Consider the following 16,538-nt stretch of genomic DNA (forward strand, 5'->3'; position numbering starts at 1 on the left):
GTATCAGCTCCGGCGGCCGGGGGGTTAATGGGGTGGGCTGCAGACAAACTCGCAGCAGGGATGTACATCCCTGCTGCGTGTTTGTCTGCCATTAAAAGCATAGGGCCGGGATCTGCAGCGAGTCTCGCTGCAAAAACGCAGCATGGAGACTCGCTGCAGACCCGCCAAGTGGGTTTGTAACCTAAAGGAAAAACTGGCTGATAAGCTATCCAGTCTATTAATTGTGTAGCACAAGAGCCGAACAGCTGATCAGTGAGGATGCTGGGTGCCTGCCAAAGCTTTAACTGTCAAGGCATGGTGGGAACAGTAGTTTTACATAAGCTGAGGGGCTGCAATTTGACACCTGTGCCATAACACGAACTGAACATGGAAAGCAGAAGAATGTAGTAAACATTAAAAAAGCACATGAAAAATATCACTTATTTTCATGACTGTTTCATTTTGAGGCAAGTTTTCTTTATACCATTAGATATATCTATCAGAAACATTGTTTTTATATACACATATTGCTTATGTAAACAACTTATTTTCACTATATATTAGCAATAAATGTTTCCAAAATTCTTCTAACTGCATTATAGTTCTGCATGAGTTGACTTAGCCATGATAGTGAGCTTTGACAGAGATGAGGAGAAGGAACCAGGAACATCAGACACTGAAAAAGAAAAAAAAAAAAAAGGATGCCCACAATTAGCTATTAGTCCTTTTACAATTTACAGTGATGCATTATGGCAAGCAGGCTTGAGGCAAAAACTGAAATGGCATCCACAGCCCCCACTGAAAATAATAAGGAAGGTTTGCATGCAGAAAATCTGCATCACATAACAATACCAGCAAAGTGTACTATATACTTCTATATAACATTTATACAGTTACTAAATAATTACTGCATTTCTATTCCTGACTGCCTTGCATTCCACATCTGTGTCAAGCCGTCATTTGAAGGTCATTGGAACCAATGGTATATAGAAGATCTGCAATCTGCATCTGGTTTCATGGCAAATAAGGCCCTGATGGCAAGTGTTTGAAAGTGTGAAGGCAAGCTAACATATAGCGGCTGGAAGGGCAAAGAGCAAGCAGTAAGCATTGTGTTAATGTTTGTAGTTCTGAAGGTTAACAGCAGTTCTAATCGTTTAAAACAAAAAAGGATCCTGTCACCATGATTTTCTACCACATCACTTCAGGGTAATGACTGCTTTGTGTGGACTTGATAACGCGATAAGAATTACCCTTCTGATATATGCAAAAGAGGAGCCCGTGGAGCCTCATTGAAGAGTCTCAAAACACAGGACTAGCCAGATATCCCTCCGTGAAGGACCCAGCCAAGGGGCAGTTCCTGTTAGGAAACCACCAAAACCACCATATTAAGTGGCCCTATAAGTCAATGTAATGACAAGGGATAAACCAAGGCTAGGTAACCATCCACATACAGCTGTTTCGGGGTGTTGCCCCTCATCAGTGTGGAGCAGGATTCTGGCTCTACTAGGCATTGCTCCCACCTAGCCAGAATCCTGCTCCACACTGATGAGGGGCAACACCCCGAAACAGCTGCATGTGGATGGTTACCTAGCCTTGGTTTAACCCTTGTCATTACATTGACTTATAGGGCCACTTAATATGGTGGTTTTGGTGGTTTCCTAAGTCAATGTAATGACAAGGGTTAAACCAAGGCTAGGTAACCATCCACATACAGCTGTTTTGGGGTGTTGCCCCTCATCAGTGTGGAGCAGGATTCTGGCTAGGTGGGAGCAATGCCTAGTAGAGCCAGAATCCTGCTCCACACTGATGAGGGGCAACACCCCGAAACAGCTGTATGTGGATGGTTACCTAGCCTTGGATTATCCCTTGTCATTACATTGACTTATAGGGCCACTTAATATGGTGGTTTTGGTAGTTTCCTAACAGGAGCTGCCCCTTGGCTGGGTCCTTCACGGAGGAATATCTGGCTAGTCCTGTGTTTTGAGACTCTTCAATGAGGCTCCACGGGCTCCCCTTTTGCATATTCATGTTTCCCAGGGGGCAATGCACCTAGGACTTCCAGCATTGAGCGCTTTCACTAGCAGCCGGCAGTGTTGTCGTTTGGCTGGTCTCCCTGAGTTCAGCAATCTGTTTCCCTTCTGATATATGACTGTTGAAAGTCATTTTAAATAGCAACACAGCGAGACTAAATACAGGCATTTATTTAAAGGGACACACACATACACACGTTCCCGAGCCAGGGTGACAGACACTTGTGACAAAAGCCTGAGGTCCCACTGCGTAAAATAGAAAAAATTTTAATGCATTACTGCATGCAGAGCTGGCCAGACTTTTGACTTCATAACAGTCACATTAAGGGTGCCTTCACACCTACCGGATCCACAGCGGATCTCACTTCTGCGGATTCGAAGCGAGAACCGCTGCGGATTTGGTATCAATTCACCCCTATGATAGCACATATTGACATCCCGCTGTGAATATGTGCTTTAACTCCCTGGTGCCCGCAGCCCCGCCGTCGCATCCCCCCCATCCCGGCCATCAGCTGAGCGGGACCGGAGCCGGAAGCCTCACTGCAGCCGCGCCGCGGGCTGGGGGTGGGCTGATGGGGGGAATGTGTCGCCGCCGGGGATGCGACGGCGGGGCTGTGGGCACCAGGGAGTTAAAGCACATATTCACAGCGGGATGTCAATTCCGCTGCGAATATGTGCTATCATAGGGGTGAATTGATATCGGATCCGCAGTGGTTCTCGCTTCGAATCCGCAGAAGTGAGATCCGCTGTGGATCAAGTAGGTGTGAAGGCACCCTTAAGGGGTTATCCAGCGCTACAAAAACGTTGCCACTTTTCCCCCCTCTCTTGTCTCCAGATTGGGTGGGGTTTTGAAACTCAATTCCATTGAAGTAAATGGAGCTTAATTGCAAACCACACCTGAACTGGAGACAACAGTAGGGGGAAAAGTGGCCATGTTTTTGTAGCGCTGGATAACCCCTTTAAGGCTATGTTCCCACAACATACTAAAGATAGCAAAGAACAGCTGTTGTTGTTAAATGACGGCCAGAAATAATTCTCATGATCATTATTTCCGCCCGTTCCATCAACCCCTCCTAAAAAATAAAAACTACTCACAAATTATGGAATCAGCATATCTTGTCTATTTTATGCCCACTCTGGTTGCGGTCAGTGCCTGCCACAAGCTGAAATCTTCCTGCTTGTACTTCCTATTTGAATACATGTCAGGGCCTACAACTTCCAGCATGCCTCATTGCAGTCTCCCTCCCACTTCAGTCCCACCCACTATCCCTATCTATTCTTACTTCCCTGCCTCCCTAGTTGTGGAATACTAAAAAAAAATACTAATACTACCACCATCATAATGCCTCATAATCAGCATATGATGGTAGTTGCTGTTATGCAAACCTGAGAGCCACAGCTTGTAGTTCTGCAAGCTGTGACTCTCCAGCTTGCATAACTTTCACTAGTGGTCAACCTGGTACGGATCTGGCAGGTCCACCACTCCACGGACTGGTGTCCGGGGAGTGAGGACACACAAATCACTGTGCTGCCCATGCTGTCTCTCCCCTGAGGCGGCGGTGAGAGACACCACAAACAGCCAGGCTCTTCTCCATGTGCTCGGAGGCCTCCACCTATCAATCACAGGCTCTCATGGCACAGACATGGAGTGCCAGCTACATGGCTACCAGTATGAAGGTTACCAAGGCCAACACTGTTAGGACAGCCAAATCAGCAGGAGCCGAATCCTCTTCTACCAGCAGTGGCTGCACACAGGATAACATCTCCAGCGTGAGCAGAGGGAGGGAAGGAAGAAGAGTCACGGGGATGAAACTTATTTTACATGTCACATCATCCCGGTGCTCTCCCTCTTGTCCCCCACGCTGTAATTTACGGAAATGCGAGCTATTGTGTGTGCGGTGCTGCACACATGATGACAGATCTCCGGTGTGAGCAGAGCAGAGGACACGTAACCAGGATCTCTGGTGTGAATAACTGCACTGGTACAGGATGGAGAAGGGAGCTTCGTCCTGCACCGCCAGCCCCGCACACCGCAACGACTGCTGGGTGGGCGCTCCCAGGCTCTACAACTCTGCCCGGAAGTGCTCTAAAAACTCTGGCTGCAGAATGGGAGCGGAGCAGCTTACATGCCCCCAGGTTTAGGCCCAGCCCAACGAAGATAACATTTCACAGGAAACGTCAAAGCCCCAAAATAGCGCTCACATAGGCAGTGTGACATGACAACCTAGTTTTAGCAAGGACTACAAGACTTTCTGTGGCAGTAAGTGCAGGAAAAAAGCACAATAGGCACAAAAACCGTGATTAGTGTTTATTGACCCTTTGTAAAACTTTTGTGGGGCAATGCATCGTGACGGCCCCCCCTCTGCGGCGCGATTGGCTTAGCATAACTGTGCTCAGCCAATCGCGGCTGAGCAGCTGATTATGCCACAGAGTGGGGGGCGGCACGAGGGACGGTCGGAGCGGTTTGACCGGCCTCCTGAAGATGACATCATTGTCACAAGATGGAGGACGGGGGTGGACACGAATCAGGTGAGTATAGAGCACTACACTTATGGGTCTACCGTGGGTGGGGGGGAACACGGGGAAGGAGACCATTCACTAACATAACATACATTACAAAGTTGTATAACTTTGTAATGTGCGTTATTTAGTGAATAATTGTTTAGCGCTGCACTACCCTTTTAATATAGCTTTTGGATAGAATACCCCATTAACAACAACAGCCGTTCTCTGGGATCTTTAGTATGTTGTAAGAACATAGCCTAGTACTGGAAAAATCCTCCCAAAATTGTCACTTATACTGTATATTTTAAATGTATGTCTTAAGAAAACCTTGTAGGCGCCTAACTCCCATGCGTTATTTCTATTTTTAACCCCTTAGTGATAACATTTTCAAAACTAAAATTAGTTCTATCAGTCATAAGATTTTCACTTTTTCTTATGTGTGGCTGTAAGAGGCCTTGTATTTTGTGGGACAAGTTGAGTTTTTATAGCAACCATATTTGGGTACATAGATTGTATCAATTTATTTTTTTCTGGGGGAAAAAGCACCAAAGTCTCAACAATAACACTATTATTTGCTCGGATACCAAAAACGTATAGTTTTTATTATGAAAATAATAATTTTCAATTAACGTACTTTCATGATGCCTTCTTTTTTGCAGGATGAGCTATAGTTTTTATTGGGGCTTTGGGGGGGGGGGGGGTTTGGAGACTTGGAGAAGAGGGGTTAAAAAATGTTGATGAAAAAAAGCTTAATGTATATTATATCAATGTATTATTATTGCCTGTCAATGTTACACTACCTCTGCCTCTAGCGCAGCTTAAGGCTATGTTCACACATGGTATAAATAACAGCCGTTGTTTTACATGTTCATCCGGCCGATATTGCTAAAAATCGGCTGGATGAACATTTTAAAATAATTACAATCCGGCTGCTGTATGGGTGTAACAGAGAATCAGTTAAAGGGTTGGCCACTATATAGTAAATTGCTCAGTGTACAGTATTAGTAAGTGTACTCACTGTATATACTGACAGCAGCTTCCTGGGTACCTCATAGTGCTAATATCAGACTCCCCTCCTCCAGGCTGCACTGCCTTGTGGTGTTTCTGTCCATGAAATGGCTGACATGGAGTAGCATGTGACCATGCCCCGTTCCCCAGTGTCCAACACGGAGTCTGTATATGCCTATGGTGGACACTGGGGGGCGGGGCATGGTCACATGCTCCTCCATGTCAGCCATCTCATGTACAGAAACACCACAGAGCAGGGCAGCACAGCCTGGAGGAGGGGAGTCTGATTTTAGCTCTATGAGGTACACAGGGAGCTGCTGTCAGTATATACAGTGAGTACACTTACTAATACTGTACACTGTACAATTTTACTAAAAAGTGGCCAACCCCTTTAAGCATTGATTCTCAGTCACACTACGGCCACACCCTGTGTGAACTGTCAATTATTTCCCGCCACTGTTTGTTAACAACAGCCGGAAATACTTGACAGGTCAATTATTTCCATGGCAGTATTGAACAACGACTATTTTTTTGTAAAACAAAACAAAAACTACCTAAGTTTCCTATTGTTGAATTTGTACCTCCTCAAGAACAGGGAGAGAAAGAGACTACTTTAAAGGAACCAATCAGCACCATTGTGCGAATTAAGGCCCAGATTTATTAAAGGGTGTAAAATATAGACTGGTGTAAACTACCCACAGCAACCAATCTCCGCTCCTCTTTTATTTTACCAGAGCTGAAAGTCGAGCTGTGATTGGTTGCTTTGCCCAGTCTACACCAGTGTATATTTTACACCCTTTAATAAATCTCCTCCTAAGTTCCCAGTGTCGCCTAAAAGATATAGTAGCGAGCCCCCTGGCGTTCCTTCTACTGTAACGACCGCCTCTCCTTAGCTTGCAGGACATTGAGGAAAAAAAAGACACAAAATGACTGCCCAGCAGCCAGGTGAGCATGTCTGTTTGTTATTCTTTCTCCTTAGCTCACCACTGTGACTCCACCGCTGGGTCCCACATTAGGCTGCTCTGGTCCCCCAGTCTCCGGACGCTTATGCCTCAGACGGGACTTCAGATGTGATGTTGGCAAGCCTGCACAGACATTCAGCAGCTGTAGCAGTATCCCACCTCTGCTGCTGAATAGCTGAGCGGGCCTGAGACGTCATGTCTCAAGTCCAGTCTGAGATGTAAGTGGTGTGATGGGGGCCCCACTGCTGGAGTTGGGACCCAACCTGGCAATACTAAAAAAAAAAAAAGGGGGCTCCCGTCTGGAGTATCCCTTTAAGGCCAGAATGTGTGACGAGGAAGGGGTTAATAATATGTTCTCTGAATTTCTGTTACTATTATAATTATTTCTCTATATACTGAGGCATTCCTTGTGGTTGAGGGCATATTTCTGTGAGTATTCAGTTAGCTTTTTATCCACATTATTTAGTTTGCTTATTTTATTAATGTTTACCACTACCTAGTATAGTTTTATATATTGTATACACGTCACTATGCTTTTAACCCTAGGGGACACAGCCAGTTTTGGCATTTATGACACAGCCAAATTTTTCAAATATGACATGTGTCACTTTATGCCTCTGTAACTTTGGAATGCTTTTATCAATCCTTGTGATTCCAAGATTGTTTTTTCGTGACTTATTCTACTTTATGTTAGTGGTAAATTTGGATGGATACCTTTAGCATTTTTTTGTCAAAAACTCCAAAATGTTGTGAAAAATGTAAAAATTATTGCATTTCTCTAAATTTGAAAGTTTCTGCCAATAAGGAAGATAGTTATACCACATAAATTATTGATTAATTCATATCTATAACATGTCTACTTTATATTGGCAGCATTTGGTGAACATGCTTTAACTTTGTTTTTGGATTTTAGAGACCGTAATTGTTTAGTAGCAACTTTCAAAATTTTTGTGAAGATTTAAACTCTGATTTTTTTAGGGACCAGATCAGTTTTGAAGCATATTATAGAGGCCTGTATACTAGAAAACGCCCATAATTCACCCCATTTTGAAATCTTCACCCTTTCAAGTATTCAAATTGACATTTATACAGTTTTTTAACCCTTTACGCATTTCACAGGAATAACTTGAAGGAAAGTGTGAAAAGTACAAATTTCCACTTTCTTTGCAGAGATCCCAATTCAATCCTATTTTTTTCATACCAAACCAGCTATAAAAAGTAAAATGTAATAAAACATTTATTCCTCTGAATCTGCAGTTTTGATTAATACCCCATTTGTGGACATAAAGTGTTGCACAAGCGCACAACACGGCTCAGAAGAGAGGGAGCACCCTTTGGATTTTGGAGCATGGATTTGGCTGAAATAAATGTAGGCGACCATGTTACAGTTACAGAGCCCCCCTAGTGCTGAGACAGTAAGAACCCCCCACAAGTGACCCCATTTTGAAAACTACACCCCTTCAGGAACGTAACAAGGGGTACAGTGGGCATTTTGACCCCACAAGTTTTTCACAGTTTTTTGCAAAAGGGGCCTATGAACATTAAAAATCACATTTTTCACACTTAACGTTAGTGAAACCCCAAATTTTCCAAATTCCAAAAAGCTTGGAGAAGCAAAAGCCCCCCAAAATTTGTAAAGCAATTTCTCCTGAGTAAGAAAATACCCAATTTATGAACGTAAAAAATTGTACGGGCGCACAACACGGCTCAGAAGAGAAGGAGCACCTCTGTCTGTGTGTGCACTCCTACTGTAGCAGTAAATGCAACGACGTTTACTGACCTGACACTAACGGAGGCTGATGTTTATTAACGGACGCTGAATTACACTTACAGACACTGACACTAACGGACGTTGATGCTTACTAACAGACACTGGCGGTTACTAACGGACGCTGACTGATGCTTACTAACAGACACTGACTGGCGCTTACTAATGCACGCTGACTGACACTTACTAACGGACACTGACTAGCGATTACTAACGGACACTGACTGACGCTTACTAACGGACACTGACTAATGATTACTAACGGACACTGACTGACACTTACTAACGGACACTGACTAGCGATTACTAACGGACACTGACTGACGCTTACTAACGGACACTGACTGACGCTTACTAACGGACGCTGGCTGACGCTTACTAACAGACACTGACTGGCGCTTACTAACAGACACTGACTGGCGCTTACTAATGCACGCTGACTGACACTTACTAATGGACGCTGACTGACGCTTACTAACGGACACTGACGCTTACTAACGGACACTGACTAACGATTACTAACGGACACTGACTAACGATTACTAACGGACACTGACTAACGATTACTAACGGACACTGACTAACGATTACTAAGGGACACTGACTAACGATTACTAACGGACACTGACTAACGATTACTAACGGACACTGACTAACGATTACTAACGGACACTGACTGACGCTTACTAACGGACACTGACTGACGCTTACTAATGCACGCTGACTGATGCTTACTAAAGGACACTGACTGACGCTTACTAAAGGACACTGACTGACGCTTACTAACGGACACTGACTAACGATTACTAATGGACGCTGGCTGACGCTTACTAACAGACACTGACTGGCGCTTACTAATGCACACTGACTGACACTAACGGATGCTGACTGACGCTTACTAACGGACACTGACTAACGATTACTAACGGACACTGACTGGCGCTTTCTAACTGACGCAGACTAAGATCTCCCTTATCACTGGGAGATCACAGGGGAGGGGGTATTTATTATGTGTGTGTGTTTTGTGTATACACTATGTGGATGCAGGCTCTGATCTCCTCACATAGCATTCAGCTAGTGGGGGATCAGACCCTGCATCCAGCCTCTGTGGTCCTCACTGTCAGACACTGTGATTGACAGCTCTGATCACAGAGCTGTCAATCACAGTACAGAGAAGCAATGTGACCAGCGTCATTGGACAAACGCTGGTCACATGCTTCCCACGAGGAGGCCGTCCCTGGATCCCTGAGCTCAGGGTGAGTCCCGGGACCAGGGGGCGTGGCTATCACGGGTGGGGGCGTGGCTACCGTGGACTGGGGTGCCGATCACGGGGGGCCGCGGGAATCGCGCGGGGGGGGGGGGGGGGCATCGATCGCGGGGGGTTATCAGAGGCAGGGGAGGAGGAGAGGGAGGGATCTCTGCCCCAGCTTCCCCCGGTCCTGGACCACAGCAGAGACCGGGACCCGGGGGTTACTGATGACTGTGCACCAGCATCAGTGGATCGTTACCGATCCCCTGATGCCGGTGATTGCCTTTCCTGGACCCCTGCTGGGGGTACAGGAACGGCTTCACTAAACTGTCAGCTATCAGCTGACAGTTTAGTTTCGGTTCCCGGTCACTGTTTACATAAACAGTGAGCAACGGGAGCCGGGAAGTTATAGTACGTCCTGGTGCGGAAACTAACCTCCTGCCAGGACGTACTATAACTGCATGGTGCGGCTAGGGGTTAAAAAAGAAACAGTTTAAGCAAAAATAATGTTATTTATATTAGATTTATACATTTATCTGACTTACCGACTGTTTCCTTTATTTCATATTCTGACTTTTTCAAAGGTTTGTCTCCCTGAGACTTAGAAATAAGACAGTTAAGTTAGAAAAAACACAAAAGGTAACATGTACAAACAAACATTATATCTCACAGCAAGTTGAGGTAACTTTAACCCTTTGAGGGCCTTTTGATCCAGTGGACCGCACCAATTTTCATTTTTTCCTCCTCCCCTTCGAAGAGCTCTAGCACTTTCATTTTTCTATCTACAGGGCCATGTAAGGCCTTGGTTTTTTTTCAGGAAAAGATGTACTTTGTAATGGCGTATTTCATTCTACCATAACATGTATGATGGAACCCTAAAAATATTATTTATGAAAATATAAATTGTAAAAAAAAAAAATGCAATATGGTAAATTTTTGGGGCTTCCTGTGTGTACGTAATGCACTATAATGCAATATATTTTTTTATGAAATCCTTTTTATTTTTGCAATTAATTATTATTAATACTGCCCTATTGTGACTACAGGGCTGTATGGGGTGTCATTTCTTGTGCCATTATCTATAGTTTTTATTATTAGCATATTTGTGTAGATCGGACATTTTGATCCCTTTTTATAATTTTTTTTTATATATTATGTAACAAAAAAATAGTCAATCCTAGCACTTTTTCTCCCTCTTCATTTACGCCGTCCTCGATGAGGATTGTTATATTTTAATAGATCGGTCAAGTACACACGCTACGGTATATAATATGTTTATTTCTTAAATTATTTTTATATGTTTTATTTATATAATGGGATAGGGGGTGATTTTAATCTTTAATGGGGGAGGGGCTTTGGTGTGTTTGTAAAAACTTTTTTTTTTTTTCCTTACACATTTTAAGTCCCCCTGAGGGGAGATTGCATTCACTGATCATTGCTATGCCATAGGCATATCAATGATCAGTGTTATAGGCGCTCTGCTGATTGAGTCTGCCACAGGCTCAGTCAGCAGAGCGCCAATCGGACCGCTCCGGCGGTCCGTGAAAGTCACACTGCAGGGGCCCTGATTGGTAAATGACAGGAGCTGCTCATGTCACTTACACTTAAAACGCCGGTGAGGGCCCAGCTGCTAACTGCAGCCAGCCCCCACCTGCTATGAAGCACGCTTCCGAGTGCTCTTCATAGCTCCTTAGAGACCCCGGATGTGCAGTTATGTCCAGGGTCATCTGGTGACAGACATCCATGACTTAACTGTATGTCCAGGGTCGTCTAGGGGTTAAGCATGCTCAGGTTCATCTGAACTGCTGAAGGTATGGATACAGCCATAGGCATATGCTCAAAGTTCGCTCAACTCTACTCACAGCCAAGTTCACACATTATTTTTAAACAACTGCCGTAATTGCAAGTTTCAAATGACAGCGCACGATTACATTACAGCCTATGGAACCACGGCCATAGTGTATACACACTGTATACACTACGGCCGGGATTCCTTTCGGCCGCACAGAAAACTGACATGTCTATTGTGTGCGGCCGTTATTCAGTGAATAGCGGCCGCACAAAATAGACTGTGCACGCAATGTAAAGTACGGCTCCCGGACGAACTTAACAATGTGTGCTATGGCTAATTGATTTAGATAAAGTGATGTTCACCTGGCCAGGTGAACATGACAGACAGCGGCCGTTCTGTAACACGGCCGAGTCACAGAACAGCCGCTGTTTTTCCATATGTGATATGTGGCCTAAAGGAAACCTTTTTCCATACTCCCAGCAAACCAGTTTCTATTTTACATACTTTGGACTATAGACTTTAATGTGTCTATTAGGCGTCTATGAGGAAAAGTGTTAAATGCTTTTGGAATGTCCAGTTCTCCTAACTGCTAGACAGCCCAGTATCCACTAGTGTCGCCATTTTTTGAGACTAAGGTCCCTTACATCATCACCCAAGTTACCAATTTTGTTTTGGAGCAAAGAAACAGCAGTGGCCGTACTTTTCGTGGAACCCTTTTTGTTACCTTTAACATCCTCTTGATCCATTTATCCACCCTCCATATCTACCCCACTATTCATGCTCAGAGAGCAGCATTCTGCTCTCAAGATTATCAACTGCCCTAGTGTTGCATTTTGCATTGCATAGAGCTCCTGGACCAGTCAGACATTTCAAATATTACACCGAATACCAGGAACTACTGACAACAATGGGGTTGATTCTGGCATAAGTTCCTTTCCAGCAAAAAAGGAAAGCAGAGCTGGATGGCCAGATATATCGGAATAAGCCCTTATCTTACGCAGCAAACATGTACAAGGTTTTGTTCACTCCGCAAGTCTACATGTCATTAAACACTCAAAGTTCATAAAAGAAATGTGTCCTTACAGGTGCCAAAATACTGTCTGGGCTGGTATATAAAGGTATACTAACTCTATAGAAAAAAAGTTGCAGACATGATTTTCTATGCAATTAGGTACAACAATAAATGCCTACTGCTCTGTATATGGAATTGCCTTCTTTAGAGGTGCACAGTGAAAATATCACTGAAGCCTCAAAAAGTTTTAGGGTGGCTTCACACCTAGCACTACGCTGCGAGTCGGGTAGGTCCTGGCAGATCACTTTCACTACATACACGCAGTGGTCTGAACGACCGCTGCGTGTATGTAATTCTGCCGGCCTCTTAACCCCTTCAGCTCCCACCCGGCTCCCCCCCCCCCACTCAGCTATATACATTACCTCTCCTCGCTGCACGGGTCCCAGCGTACTGCTCTCACGCCCAGCCAATCAGTGGCTGCGGCTGGGCAACACACTGATTGGCCGGGCGGGAGAGCAGTACGCCGGGACCTGTGCAGCGAGGAGAGGTAATGTATGCAAAGTGGGAGCGGAGCAGGAGCCGGATGGCAGCTGAAGGGGTTAAGGGGCCGGCAGAATTACATACACGCAGCAATCTGTAAGGACCTACCCGACTCGCAGCGTAATTTACGCTGTGAGTCGCTAGGTGTGAAGGCACCCTTAATATGTAATTCCATATACAAAAAAAAATTTATGTTTTTACAACATGCAGTTTATTCATACTATAAAAAAAAACAATTCTACACTTACATAAGCCTCACAAAATTCTATTTTCCCACCAGAGATCTCAGCTTTGAACTTTGTGAAAAACAAATAGGATGTTCCCAGAGGCCTAATGTGGAAAAAAAAAGCAGAACCATTATGTATTAATAGCATAAGAAAATAGCTGAAGTAAATAAAAAGTAAATGCTATGATACTTTACCGCCATACTGAGCAAGAGAAATATCTGCTTTCCTCATCTACTCCAATACTAATATGCCATTTCTGTAGGGGACAAATATATGGTGATTAGGACAGGTGATAAGAAAGTTTTGTATTATGTCATAACCCTATATGATACATTATTGGATTCAAACCACTTTTCTAATCATGCTAAATAAAGTAACATTGTATAAAGATAAATTATGCATAAAAAGATTTAAAAAGTGTCAGCCAAAAAAGACCTGTTTATCTGCTGCCCTTATGTTATTTACTTATCATCTACAATCAAGTATTGATATATTTTTATTCTAGGCATTTTTAAATTCAGCTACTGTAGATTTACCAACCACCTCTGTTAAAAGCAGGAGTGAAGTCTGTAAACCACAGCTCCGATTCCAAGACAAGATTACTGATATATGAAGGAAACTAAATGTATGTGAGAGGGTTTTTCTGATTGTTATAAAGGGCTTAGATTGATAGAACATAAAATATATTAATGAGAAACATTTATAAAACCCATATGAAAACTCAATTATAAAATTTAAAAAGTTTTTTTTTTTTTATAGCTGGAGTCGGAATCGGTACATTATTTTCTGACTCCAGCCAAAACAAGCTCCAACTCCACAGGCCTGGTAGGAAGTTTTTGTTGTGTGTTGGATGCCACCCTAGGAAGTCCTGTAAAACATGAATACAGCCATAGGCAAATCTGATTGACACTGTTGGCTGCACATCACTTATTTACACTGAGTTGTGCAGCTGACAACGATGCATTGAATGGGCTGCAAAAAAAAAAAAAAAAAAAAGAATGCTGGTTGTTTTAAACTGTCTGATTGCTGTCAGTAGCAGATTATCATAGGTCCGTTTTGGGCGGTAGCCCGGGGCCCTTAGTTAACCCCTTAAGGACCGTGCCTAAAATGGCCTTAAGGACCGAGGCAAATTTTATGAATATGACCTGTGTCACTTTATTCATTAATAACTTGGGAATGCTTTTACCTATCCGGCTGATTCTGAGATTGTTTCCTCGAGACATATTGTACATTGCATTTCTGGTAAATTGGAGTCGTGACATATTGTACATTACATTTCTGGTAAATTGGAGGAGTCGATACTTATAACGAATCTTTATAAAAAAAAAAAAAAAAACAACATGAAAAATTGTGATAATTAGCATTTTTCCAACTTTGAAACTTTTCTGGTTATACAGAAAATGGTTATGCCACATAAATTATATATTAACCCCTTCACGTCAGCAATCTGTATATATACATTCCTATTGCACATGCCCCGTGCAGTAGGAATGTACATATACGTTCCTGACTGACAGGGGCTTTGTGATGAGAGTGGGATCGCTGCAGGGACAGCGATCCCGCTCTCATCTGAGTACAGCACCGGAGATAATGAGGATCAGCTGCGATCCCGCAGCTGACCCCCATTAACCCCTTAGTGACCGCCGAAACGGCGGTCACTAATGGGCCGGTGCCGCCGCTGTATTTCATCTCCCCCCACCGTGAATCCACGGTGGGGGGAGATGAAATAAGTAAAATCAGCCCCCAGATCAGCCCCCCTAGTGCCCCAGTCACTAACCCCCCCTCCCTCGGCAGCCATCGGATCCAAGATGGCCGCCGCCATCACTGTGAACAGACTAATGTCTGTTTACAGTGATCAAAAAACTATATACCGCTGATCGCTTGTGCCATGTGCTCCAGGCAATTTTTATCCCCTGTCACCATGAATGATTGGTGACAGGGGATAAAAATGATGTGCCCCCACCCCCCAAGTCGCCCCCCACCCCCCCTGTCACCCCCATCCCCCAGTCACCCCCCCTACCCCTTATACATTACCTGATCCTGGAGCTCTTTCCTCTTCGGTGTCCTGGCTGGTTATGAAGTGCGCATGTGCTCCACAACCAGCCAGCTCTGAAAATTTTAAGTGACCAATTTGGTCTCTGCCACTGAACTATGATTACTGTGATAGAAAATATCACAGTAATCATAGTAATATAGTGAAAATGAATGTATAAAGTACAAAAAGTGACAAACATACAAAAAAAATAAAAAACACACTTTTTATTATATTAATAATTGCAGTTTACTCTCAAATTACCCCTAACCCCCCCAGATTACCCGTAACCACCGTACGTTGCCCATAACCACCCCAGGTTGTCCGTAATCACCCCAGATTGCCTGTAACCACCCCAAATTACCTGTACCGACCGTAGATTACCTATAAGCACTTCAGTCTATCCGTAACAATTCTAGATTGTCTGTAACCCCCCCAGGTTGCCCGTAACCAGCGCAGGTTGGGCATAACCACCCCAGGTTGCCCGTAATCATGCCAGATTACATGTAACCCCCCAGATTGCACCCAACCACCGCACGTCGCCTATCACCACCGCACGTCGCCTATCACCACCCCAAATTGCCAGTGACCACCTCCAGATTGCCCGTAACCCTGCCAGATTACAGGTACCCACCTCAGATTACCTATTAGCACTTCAGTTTATCCGTAACCACAGCAGGTTGCCTGTAACCACCGCAGGTTGGGCATAACCACCGCAGGTTGCCCGTAATCATGCCGGATTACATGTAACCCCCCAGATTGCACCCGACCACCGCACGTCGCCTATGACCACCGCACGTCGCCTATGACCACCCCAAATTGCCTATGACCACCCCAAATTGCCAGTGACCCCCTCCAGATTGCCCGTAACCATGCCAGATTACAGGTACCCACCCAGATTACCTATTAGCACTTCAGTTTATCCATAACCACCCCGGGTTGTCCGTAACCACAGCAGGTTGTCCGTATCCACCCCACATTGCCAGTAACCACCCCAGGTTGCCGCTAACCGCCCCAGGTTGCCTATAATCACCCCAGGTTGCCGTAACCACAGCAGGTTGCCTGTGACCACCCCATGTTGACCGTATCCACCCCAGATTACCCGTAACCACCCCAGACTGTCCGTAACCACCCCACATTACCTGTAATCTAATTTTTTTATTTTATTTTAGTAACTGCGCAATTCTAATAACTATTACTAGCTGCGGTTTTGCTCCAGCAAATTGGCGCTCCTTCCCTTCTGAGCCCTGCTGTGTGCCCATACAGTGGTTTATGCCCACATATGGGGTACCGTTGTACTCAGGAGAACCTGCGTTACAGATTTTGGGGTACATTTTATCTCCTGTTCCTTGTGAAGTTTAGAAATTTCAAACTAAACCAACATATTATTGGAAAAATTCAAGTTTTTCATTTTTACTGGCCAATTTTGAATAC

At 44.4% G+C, this 16,538-nt stretch overlaps 1 protein-coding gene across 1 annotated transcript in view; it reads right to left on the minus strand.

The window, feature by feature from the left end:
* Positions 1-419: 419 nt before the first annotated feature.
* The window catches only part of MYDGF (myeloid derived growth factor), a 49,674-nt gene continuing 33,555 nt past the window's right edge, over positions 420-16,538 (minus strand). The window contains exons 3-6 of the mRNA XM_069962568.1: positions 13,267-13,328; positions 13,094-13,175; positions 10,047-10,101; positions 420-655 (exon numbers count right to left, since the gene is read on the minus strand). Coding sequence (XP_069818669.1) covers positions 576-655; positions 10,047-10,101; positions 13,094-13,175; positions 13,267-13,328 — 279 coding nt within the window. The 3' untranslated portion in view covers positions 420-575. The remainder of the gene's footprint in view (positions 656-10,046; positions 10,102-13,093; positions 13,176-13,266; positions 13,329-16,538) is intronic.

This window comes from Dendropsophus ebraccatus, chromosome 3 (genome assembly GCF_027789765.1).
Source record: "Dendropsophus ebraccatus isolate aDenEbr1 chromosome 3, aDenEbr1.pat, whole genome shotgun sequence".
In the NCBI taxonomy this organism is placed as follows: Eukaryota; Metazoa; Chordata; class Amphibia; order Anura; family Hylidae; genus Dendropsophus; species Dendropsophus ebraccatus.